This window comes from Phalacrocorax aristotelis, chromosome 4, assembly GCF_949628215.1.
Source record: "Phalacrocorax aristotelis chromosome 4, bGulAri2.1, whole genome shotgun sequence".
Classification (NCBI taxonomy): Eukaryota; Metazoa; Chordata; class Aves; order Suliformes; family Phalacrocoracidae; genus Phalacrocorax; species Phalacrocorax aristotelis.
In genome coordinates, this window is record NC_134279.1 from 38974551 (window position 1) to 38986808 (window position 12258).

Consider the following 12258-nt stretch of genomic DNA (forward strand, 5'->3'; position numbering starts at 1 on the left):
CTTTTAAGACACTGGAGAAAGAAGAAATCTGTTTATATGACTTTTGAATTTGTATCCTGTTTTGCCTATTAATCCTCATTTTCTTTAAATTTAAGTCCTCTGGTTTATATCCTAATAAAATTTCTTGAGGTTTTTTTTACTTTTAAGAGTAGTTGTCTTTGGGAAATAGAAAAAAAGATTGAGGCATACTCTTCTGACATTTCTGGCTCATCTGGGATTCTCCTATAAGTACACAAACACACACAAATTCTTGGCAACCAGGGCATTTATATTAATGACTATTGACTTAAAGTCATACCTGTGTCATACTAAGAACGATTTAACCATGCATGAAGAGAAGTTTGTATGTAGGTCCGTACTATGTCCCATGGGAGAAGACAAGGTGAAAGGGAATAATTCATGAGGTTCTCTTGAGGATTTTCTTAAGAATATAAAAAGGGGTAAAAAAGGATGAGAAGTTGGAAGGAAAAGAAGAGGGCAGATGTCAGGAGTCCCTTCTAGTAAATGTGTTTCGCATTTTGGACAATCTGAAAATATTTCAGTCATCAGTCACTGAGCGGGACTCTCCAGAATGGAAGGGAGGATGTTATTTCAGAGGACATTAGCTTTTAATGACATCTCCATTATGGTGTTTTGGGAACATGGTCTTTGTTGGGGGATAAGAAGAGGGAAAATATCAATAAGGGAATGCAGACTGTTGAATGGTACCAAAAAAAGTGAAAATTGTAACCTGTAAATTAATTTTAACAAGATGAACAAATGAGAACTTTTGAGAGAAAGATAATCTATACATAACTTCAATAACCCCTTAATGGAAATATTACATGCTTCCCAAGAAGGCAGCCTAAAGAAAGATATCATGAGCTTTTATCAAAAAGTAAAAGTTGAACTACACTCTTTCAAAAAATTACTAATTTAAGTGTGTTAACATACGTTAAACCTTACAAGATCTACTTAGATGACTTGTCCACATGTATAAATGTAAGAACAAAGGGCAGACATCTTGTAAGGAAAGTGTGATTGCTGACAGGTATAGGGAAGAAGCTGAACAAAAAGGTCAGGAAAAAAATAAAGCAAAATAAGATATAAAAACTGTTAAAAAAGTGAGTGATCTAACATAAAAATGTAACACATATTGCATTTGGGAAAAAATCTGTTATTTTAAAATTTTCCGTAAGTAGGAATTATTTTATATAATGAGTAATAGATTAGATAAAACATATTCAAAGAGGTAAGTGGAAAGACAGATAAGAAATTTAAGAAGCAGGATAACAGCAGGGAAAAAAGCCTTTCTAGATGTGTACTAACATATCAGCAAAATGTCTTATGATATCAATTCTGTAGTGAGTCACAGCACAATTACATTACAATTTAAGTAAAATTTGCAGAGGCATAAGATTTTTCATGGTTTCATTCAGATGGATGCTGATTATCACTGACTCCCATCAGTTTCAATGAGAGAAAGATTAGAAGCAAGATGCATTACTTCCACAAATAGTAATCGTAAGTACCATAAGAAGAGTTGATGAATACTAAGGACTTCTAAAATTACCAACAGGATGTCATCAGTACCATTATTAATATCTGACCACACACTTGATAGCATTCTCTAAGTTATTTTATAATTGTTTTTAATGCACTTCTGAAATACAATTTTCATTATCAACTTTTGAAAGTCAAACAGTGTTTCTTAGTATTTCTTTAAAATGTCTTAAAGTGTATAACACTATTCATTATTTAAGACTGGCTCTTAGCCACTCCATAGTTGGCATCCTTAGGCATATATCCTGCATACTTTCAGTACAGTAGTAGACTATTTTTCAACAAAACAGAAATTCAATAGTCACAACTGGAGTTTAGACTTGAACTCTTCTGTTTCTTCTTGTTACAATTTTCCATTTGGCAAAACACTAGGACATAATATTTTCCTGAGTTTGTCCCTCCCTGAAGCTAACAGCTTAACTCATATTGAGAACTGCATAATCAAGAACTTAATTTCTAGGTATAAGCACTTGCTATGATTTACAAAATCACATTGTTACCACTGCTCAGTCTGGTTGGTTTCCTATATACATGCTGACTTCCAGTTATGATTATTTCTGACACACTTCACTGAAAAAATATATTTATCTTCCCAGGTCAGTGCTTGTCATTTTTCGGAAAGTGTACTACTATTTACACAACATTATTAGTCTTGAGATGCACAGATTTGGTTCTTGTATAACTGAGTAAATTAATAATTGCCAGAGTTAGGCAAACATGATTGTAGTTTATAATATAGCCATAGTAAAGCCTAGAATACATTGCCTCTGGGGACATCTTAAATTATACAAGGACTTAGGGGTTTTGAATGTTTAAAATTGCCTGAATAAGTACAATACATTCTTTGGTGGTTAAATTGTGACATCAACTGGAGCACAAATGTTTCCTTCTGCATTTGTTCCTTTGAAGTTAACATTTATTTAAGTACTAAATTCATTTTCCATATTGAAATATAAAACACCACTCTCTTTTGTCCAATTATTTTTGTTTTCCCCAAGGTTTTGTTTTTATTACGTTGCCTGAATGGATACTAAATTATGACTACATAACAACCTTTAAGCAAGTGTAAAACTGTAAGAACGAAACAGGGAATATATTATGAACAAGGTTCAGAACGGTAGAAAAGACCGAAGAAATATGAAAGGAAGATCTAGAAATAAATAGGGGGATCAAATCAGTGTGAACAGTGAAATATGTAAAATAAATTTTGAAGAAGAGAGACTCTGGGGACCAATTTAACTCAACATCTTAATGCGCATTCTTATTGTTTTGTATCCAGACTCTACCTCTTCCATCCTTTGTTAGCTTACCTACAAAGACATATTAGATTAATATCACCTATATATATATTTCAATGCTATTAATTTTAGTGCCTCACTCTATGGATATTAGATCTGTCATCCTCTTTCTATATTTGCATCATAACTAAACTGTTAATGTTAAAGGACTAAGCTATAACATAATTTTTGCTTAAAAAATTTCCAAGAATTCCAGTTTATGTTTTTCTTAAGCTAACAAATAAACCATGAACCATCTTATACATACATTCATCTTCAGAATTATGCACTCCTGTCACTGGAAGCTTTTACTCCCTTTACAGTTTTTACTGTACCTGTACACAAAAGGCACACACAGACATCATCCCAGCACTCAGGTTGACTTTTCTTCTTATGTTTGTGGATTGTCAATCCAATACACCACCACACATTCCTCCTCTTCTATTAAATATAAAAAATCTGGCCAATTCTAGCAATTTCAACTTCACTTTAAATGTCTGATCACCACTGCAATCTGACTGCAAATTGGGCATCCCATGAGTCTTCAAAAATTCCATACTCAACTCTCTTCCAGCTGTGATAAGTACTTCAAAGGCGTGCCAGGTTGGACCTGGCTAATAGCTAAACTCCCACCCAGCTGCTCATTTACTCATTCCCCCTCCATCCCTCACAGCAGGACAGGGAGAGAAAATAAGAGGAACATGAATGAGAAAGCTCATCGGTTGAGGTAAAGACAGGGTGATTGTTTAGTAATTACCATGGCAGGCAAAACAGACCCGACCTTGGGAAATTCAGTTTATTTTTGTTGCCAACCAAAATAAACAAGTAATTACTAATTTGGGTGGTGGGAAACAAAAAGACATGCATTATCAAAACAACAGCTTTCTTCCCCTGCTTCCCCAGCCTCAACTTCATGCCTCCACTCCCAACACCCTTACCCTCCGCCCAAGTGGTACAGAAGTTTGGGGGGGGTACAGTCAGCATACAGCAGTTACTCTTTGCGTCTCCTTTCTCCTCATCCACAAAAGCCTGCTCCAGCCAGGGCTCTCCACAGGCTGAAGTCCTTCAAGATAGACCTGTTCCAGTGTGGCTGCTATGACTATCTGCTCTACCATGGAGTACCTCCTGCTCCTCTAGGCCTTGGACTTCCCTCTGCCGTTTCTTCCTCTTTTTGTTCTCTACTCCTCTCTCTATCTCTTTCTGGTGTTTTATGCCTGGAACTGGTTGCATCTGGCATGAGGCAGCCCCTGGCCTCCTCCTGCAGAGGCCACCCCCACGGCCCCTGCCAATTCATACTTAAAATGTATATATCAGGCTTTGAAAACACTTGCTTTTTTCATTTTTGCAAAAACATTAACTGAACCTTTCAGTTTGAAACTGAACTGTTAGCTTCATTACTTCCATTCATCATTTCCCTTTTATTTCTATGTGTCCAGATGCATGTTACTGTTTCTATCTACAGCTCATGCCATGTATTATACTTAGAAATGATTACTAAGAACTCCAAATCATTATTTACAAGCATCATGAATATTTACAGAAAGCTAACAAAAAGTGCAGAAAGGAGCTTGTGAACATTGGCAAGACACTTTCGAATGTCAGTCATATGATTAATACCAAACTAACAAAAGCAACAATTATTTAACTGAGAACTTTTCAGAGGATGCCAGTTTTATCCTAAACCTCTCAAGTAACTTAAAGCTACCATTCCAGAAAGATGAGCTTTGAAACCGCCCCTCTGGGCAGCCTGTTCCACTGCTCTGCTACCTGCACAGTAAATAAGTTTTTTCTCATGTTTAGCTGGAACTTCCCGTGTTACAATTTTTGCCCATTGGCCCTTTTCCTGTCACTGGGCACCACTGAAAACAGTCTAGTCCCATCATCCTGACAGCCACCCTTTACATATTTATAGGCATTGATGAAAACCCCCCTAAATCTCCTCTCCTCCAGGCTGAACAAACCCAAGTCTCTCAGCCTTTCCTCATAAGGGAGATGCTCCAGCCCCCTGATCATCTTGGTAGCTCTCCGCTGGACTTGCTCAAGCAGTTCCCTGTCCTCCTTAAACTGGGGGACCCAGAAGTGCACATAGTAGTCCAGATGTGGCCTCAACAGGATAGAGCAGAGGGGGAGGATAACCTCCCTTGACCTGCTGGCCACAATCCCTTTAATGCAGCCCAGGATACTGTTGGCTTTCTTGGCCACAAGGGCACAGTGCTGGCTCATGATCAACCTGCTGTCCACCAGCACTCCCAGGTCTTTCTCAAGAGAGCCACTCTGCAGTAGTTCAGCCCCCAGCCTGTACTGGTGCCAGGGGTTGTTCCTCCCCAGGTGCAGGACCTTGCACTTGCTCTTGTTGAATTTCATGAGGTTCCCCTCAGCCCAGCTCTCCAGCCTGTCCAGGTCTCGCTGGATGGCAGCACAGCCTCCTGGTATATCAGCCACTCCTCCCAGCTTGGTATCATCAGCAAACTTGCTGAGGTTACACTCTATCCCTTCATCCAGGTCATTGATGAATATGTTGACCAGGACTGGACACAGCACAGACCCCTGGGGAACACCACTAGTGACAGACCTCCATCCAGACTCTGCCCATTGATCATGACCCTCTGAGTTGTTGTTGAGCCACTTCCTCTGTCCACCTCACTGTCCACTCATCCAACCCACAATTCCTTAGCTGTGATTCTCTGAGAAGTACCATATAGGCTAGTGCATATTTGGAGGAATGAGCAAAACTACCAATTTTGTAGTAAAACACTTAATTTGGAAAAAATACATTTTTACTGAATGGTTAGAAAATAAGGTTGTTGTTATGATCTGTTCATATGAAGTCACTATGCATTTCTTAAAATGTTCATTTCACAGATTCTTTTTCTAGATTTTTGAAGACTAGATAATCCTGAATGTATAATGCTGACTGTATTTTGGGCTACAATTTTGTCCTCATGTGTTCTTATTGCTATATTTATTCTCAAAAATTACTGGTCTGTGAAACATGTTTTCTTTATATTTAACAATAAGGGTTTGAATACACAGCAAAATAAAAACAGACTGAGTTTGGGAGGCATATAATTTTCATTTTTTTTTCTTTGCAACATCAGCAGCATGGAGCTTATATAACTTTTCTATTCTTTATGAAAAGTTTTGATAATAATATGTGAAATAGAGCTTTCTCTTACTTACATTGATATCTTCCAAATCTAAGCTATTCAGAACAACATTGTTCCTCTTCCAGATGATGGGAGGCCTCAGAGATCCCTGGATCGCACAACTTAAGACAGCACTTTGTCCCACTGTTGCTGCAGTGGTGCTTACTTTTTGATCTTCAGGCAGAGTCAGCTGAACTACCTCTGCAAAAAATATATTGTTTGTAAGATTAATTAGCAGGCAGTTTAATAAGGTTAATTAGCATATAGGTTTTGTACACTGGTAATTCAAGGCTTTTAATTGGAATCAAAGTAAAAAGAACTTCCAAAAACCACAGGAAGTTCAGAGTATTTCAAATAAAGGTCAGCATGACATTCAAATTAAACTGACTGACAAGTATCAACTTGTAAGAAGAGAAGCATTTAACCTGAAAATTAATTTCAGAGATAAGACTCTAATAAACATGACAGTGTATCCAAAGTCAGACACTGGACATTATTTGACAGTTCAGGCCAATGCAGCAAAGTAGTCGGCACCTTTGTCTGAACTAAGATGGCACTACTACTATAACAATCATTCATCTAAATTCATTTCCAGAAAAGAAAAACAAACATACAGGACTGAGACTGCAATGGGCAACAGTGAATTCTACATTCAAAATATAAAATTAAGGTATAAGATCTCTTTTCTGCCAGTTTTTATGGGGCTTTTTCCTTGATATCAGTGAAAACATGGTTTCCAGATCAAACCGATGTCAGTAATCTCTCCCATTTCAGTCTCAGAAGAATATGCATTATTCATCATCTTAACACATTAGTTAATATCATTTTTTAAAAACAGTTTAAAATAATTTCTACTACATTTCTCTGGTCAAACATGATTCCTTTCACAATAACTCCAGAAATTCAGAGCCAGGTTAATAAATAGTTGTGTACTTGAATAAACCTCCCTAGATACAGAAAAAAAGAGAAAAAGGGGGTTGAGGGTTAGAAAAACTAAAAAAAAAAAAAACAAGAGTACTTTTTTGCACCAATTCCAAAACTGCTCTGTCTGCCAAGGAACAGAAGCAACAACCAGGATGGACCTTGTACCTGGTAGAGGTACAGAGTACAACACTGTATAGAAGTTAAAGACAAACCTGAAGCAAATGCAGCACATCAGCTGAATTACTGTAAATTATCGCAATCCACAAATATTTGCCACCTTTTTATTTACTTATTATATTGCTTATTATTTCTACTGCTTATTGTGCAACACAGTAGAAATTGCTAGTGTTGATTAGTGTCCTGGTTTCAGCTGGGATAGAGTTAAATATCTTCGTAGTAGCTAGTATGGGGCTGTGTTTTGGAGTTTTGCTGGAAACAGTGGTGATAATGTGGAGATGTTTTAGTTGTTGCTAAGCAGCGCTTACACTGGTCAAGGACTGTAGGGGAATAGACAGGGATCGGCGACCGGAAGATCACGGGATGTGACGGAAAGATAGACTCCTCCCCATAGAAGTGGCAGGAACAGGAAGCGCAAGAGCTATATAAGCGTGTGACGCAGCTAAATAAACGGACATTTTGTATCCATCATATTGATGTCTGTGCATCACTGTCCCCAGGGTGGGTGGAGCCCTGTGTCCCAGAGATATGCAGCCCAAGATAAGTTCTCCCATAGAAGCGTACAGCAACAAAGGACTTTTTCAGCTCCCCGTGCTCTGCCGGGTGCACAAGAAGCTGGGAGGGGGCACAGCCAGGACAGCTGACCCAAACTGACCAATGGGATATTCCATACCATATGACGTCGTGCTCAGTATATAAAGCTGGGGAAGAAGAAGGACGGGGAGACATCCAGAGTGATGGCGTTTGTCTTCCCAAGTAACCGTTACGCGTGATGGAGCCCTGCTTTCCTGGAGACGGCTGAACACCTGCCTGCCCATGGGAAGGAGTGAATGAATTCCTTGTTTTGCTTTGCTTCCGCGCGCAGCTTTTGCTTTACCTGTTAAACTGTCTTTATCTCAAACCATGAGTTGCCTCACTTTTACTCTTCTGATTCCCTCCCCCATCCCACCAGGGGGGAGTGAGCGAGCGGCTGCGTGGTGCTGGGTTGCTGACTGGGGCTAAACCACGACAATAAGCTATTTCATACGGCTTCCCAAGCCACTTTTAATTTATTTAGTATTACCTGAAATACCCCAGTCTAAAATATCTGTAAACCAGTAAATTTAGACGAGGCAGTTTCAGAAGTGTGTCATAGGTTTTTGTTTGGGGTTGGATGCGCATGTGTTTTGTTTTTTCTTCAAGGTAGACCAATTGCTAATGCATTTAGAAGTAAAACCACCAAAAATACATGCAAACACACGTTCTGCATGGATACATGTGTATGAGAAAATTCAATGAATACGAGAAATTTGAGGAACACAAAATTGCTTTTTCACATTCATAGTTGTTTGAATCATGAAGAAATTTCAACACGGCTTTTGAAAAATGTGCAGCATTTCTAAAATTAACACCAGTGCAGCAAATTCAAAGTCACTTAATATCCTCTGAGAATGAAGACAAGTTTATGGCTTGGTATGTGAAATATTTTTTAAAAAATGTGTGATTGCAATACAAAATAAATTTTATAAGTTAAAAAAAAAAAGAAAATCTTAATGAAATTGAATTCATTATGAACAAATATGCCGGTAAATAGAGTATGCAGCCTTTAAAGGAAAGGTATTTTTATATTTAATTTAAGGAGAACTTTGTCACAAAACTTAGGAACAAATCTACTTCATGCAAAAACAAGTAAGTAAAATTAATATTAGAAGTAGTCTCAATGTTTTCAGCTTAACACTGTGGAAAGTACATCTTCCCCTATTTTTTATTACTTCTGGTATTTCATATTGCAAGAAAAATAATGCATGACTTCAGTAACTACCTTTGTACCATAACACAAACTAAAACCAAAGTAACTGAACAAATTTCAACAATAAAAAAAAAATTATGTGAACATCCATGTTCATTTCAATCAAAGGGAAAAAATTCTCATTTTTCAGGTTAACCAAAAATTCATCATTATGCAAGTTTTCAGATAATCTTTTAAAAATATACATGTGTGAATCCAGACCTTGAAACTTTCTCCGCTAATCTATGTACTAAGCAGCTCTAACAGTAACAAAAGGCCACTTCACTTTTGTGTCCCACAACTCATTTGGACACTTTTGTTAAAAAAGAATGACACACAATAATTTGATGACACTGTATACTCTTCCCTCTCATGTAATTGTCTATAGGTTAGAGGCTGAACAAATGAGAGTTTTCACTTGTGGTGTGCTTGATTAAACATAACCTACTAAAATTCTACATTTGTAAAGATTTTGTAGTATTAGACAAAAGAGATGTTCAGGAATTGAAGATCACCCAAATAGCAATTTTTCCACTCAGCTGCTAAAGCATGAAAAATCTCTGGGTTTTTATCTTTCATTTTTTAAGTAAACTACAAAAGACATCATGTATCTATTCTAATTACCAAATTACTTTTATATAACAGACACATTAGTTCTTCCACTATAGCACAACAGTAACCTATAAGCAAGCTAAGATGCTTTATAAGTTCTTTTTAGCCTCATAAAAGCAATACTTTGTAATTAACACTTTTTTTTTTCCTTCAAAAACGCAAGCATCAGAGAGGCATCTCAATATCTTCAGGAAAGAAAGATTTGTTGTCCTCTAATTAAATCCAATGGTTCAATTTTTTTGTGATTAAAAATATTAATTTTATATTTAGAACAAAGCCACCCCTAATTCTTTTCTTTTCCAGAAGGAATTTTCTCTGACTCAAAACTCACATGGATACTGCCCACCAGACATGAACAAATGAGATTGACTCTTTTTTTTCCTAACTAGGTTCATTATCTGATACAATTTGTTACCCTAAGGAGAAGGAAATGTATGAATTAAGTTTAATATTGAGCTATTTACAGTAGTTTTTAAAATTTACTGCATCATCAGAAGCATTTCAGCTCCTGTGTTATAGGAGGTGGTTCTTCAGTGACACTATCATGCAGACTTCCTGAGACATACCTGCATGGCTACTGAACGATTCCAGCCTTCTGGTAGACAACTGATACTGTAAATATTTTGCTGCTTTATTGAATTCACTATGCAAAGATCTCAAAGGGTAGATAAATATTCTGATACTTATCTGTGTTATTATTTTATAATAATTAATTTGTGTTTTCCAAAGTCACTATTTAATTTAGGAAAGTCATGTAGTAACGATCAGGAAATCAGCTTGTACTATAGGGTCCTCTGTGAAATATGCTAAACTTCACATGATAAATTGATATAGCCAATTTAAATTCTACAATATTTCAAAGTGTTTTTTTTTTTTCAATTAACTTCAGTATTACTATGGATATCTGTATACAGAAGGCCAGTAGCTATCATAGACATGTTTCTAAATTTGGAGTGCAAGGCTAGAAGAGGAAACATCTATCAAAGGTAAAACTTAACATTTTCTGCCTTAGCAAAGATGGTATTCTGAAATCAAAATAGAGAGAGGCATTACTGTATTATTTTGTTGACAATAACAGATTATCTGATTTTTGTTAAACTCCCTTACTTTTAATAGTAACAATAGCCTTGTCATTAATAATAATAATCATCATCATCGTCTTGTAAGAAGATAACACTAATTTTGCCAGAGGAATTCCCTAAGAATTACTTAAACAATTCTCAGTCTTCAATACAATATTTTTATATTCCATTTACAACTATCACATGCCTATATTGTAATAAGACAGCCAAATGCAGAATATCATAAAATTAATAAACAGTTGTCCTACCTGGAACTGGTCAGTGCAATGATGTTTCATACTTCTTAAAAGTTACGAAAAAAACCCCACTCTAATAAATGCAGTAGAAACACTGCTTTCTCTCAAAATAATGAACATTTACATTAAAAAAGCTTCATATATTACACAATTATGTATATTTTAAATTATTATTCCATAGGAAAAATATTATGTATAAATTATGTTATAACTTTTCTTATTTTCTGAAGATAAAACTGTTGCATGTATTTTCTCCTTTTTGGGAAAAAAAAAAAAGAACCATGCAACCCAAAAAGCCCTAAGCCTGTACAGCAGTGCCTGGAGCAGAGCTCTTTGATAAGGTAACACCCTAAAAATCCCTGTTCAAGAACTGTCTGCATCCAGGGCGGAAGAGGCAAACACTGGTGTGGGGGGAAGGGTGCACTGTGTGCAAAGCATTCTGAGGTGCACAGGGCAGCACCCTCTCAGAGCCCAGGCTCCATGACATTCCTTTGGAAACAGAAAAGGTAGGCCCCAGGAATTAAATGATGCATTTACCATCTCTTCTTTCCTCCCTGGAAGAAACAAACCTGGTTTGGGGAACAAATACGTTTTTCCCGGAGACTGAAGCAATGGCACTGGGAGGTACCACTTGCTAGGATAACTCCTAGCTTTCTGTCCATGTTGCCCTTGTAGAGATATGATAACTCTTTGAAGTTTAGTCTCACACATTTTGTTCACTTAATTTTAAATGAAAAAGCAGAGTAAAGGTTTCAAAAAATTGGATGTGAAATGAATTCGGTTTACTAATACCAACTCCAAGCAAAAAAAATTTTGGATATTGCTGGTTATAGAGCAGTAATATTATATATAAAGTACCCAGCAGGTTTTACCTTTTATAGTTTTCCATTATCAGAAGTGTGAATGCTCTACTATGGTATACTGGATTAATCACTTTGTAACTTCTCCAGACGCAATATCAGTCTGACATGCACCCCTGGTTCTTAAATACATAAAGCCACTGGATACATTCTTCCAGATAAAGGGGAAAAAAGGAAAAAAATAACAAAGAAATCCATTTTAATAGAAGCCAGAGATATAGTTAGGAGATGTGGACAACAGAATAGGTCATAGGCAGCTGTGTAAAAATATCTGGTTGGAAATAACATAAAAAGAGATTATTATAAAGGACAGCAAAAGTCCTTAACAGAGTAAGTGTTAACTACTGCGAATACATTTTAAAAGATTTATGCTGACCAGGAAAAAAGAACTCTTACTGAAGGGCCTCAGAAATACCCAAATTAAAAAACAGAAATAATGGTTTAAATATATGACACTCCTTCGTTGGTTGAGGAACATGTGTTAGATGGTTGAAAGGCTTTGACGAATCTTCTGGCTGCTACAGCCATTCTGCAAGCTCCCCTACCCTTCCTTCTGTTTAATGGTACTGAGTAAAGTTGTTCTGGTTCCTCCCATCATATTCTTCTTTACTGAAGTCATTACTGTATTGAATCC

General features: G+C 36.7%; 1 protein-coding gene across 2 annotated transcripts in view; it reads right to left on the reverse strand.

Annotated features, from left to right (window-relative positions):
• FSTL5 (follistatin like 5) overlaps positions 1–12258 on the reverse strand; it is a 334169-nt gene that overhangs the window by 100655 nt on the left and 221256 nt on the right. For both annotated transcript variants that reach the window (XM_075091052.1, XM_075091051.1), the window contains exon 7: positions 6000–6166. In XM_075091052.1, coding sequence (XP_074947153.1) covers positions 6000–6166 — 167 coding nt within the window. The remainder of the gene's footprint in view (positions 1–5999; positions 6167–12258) is intronic.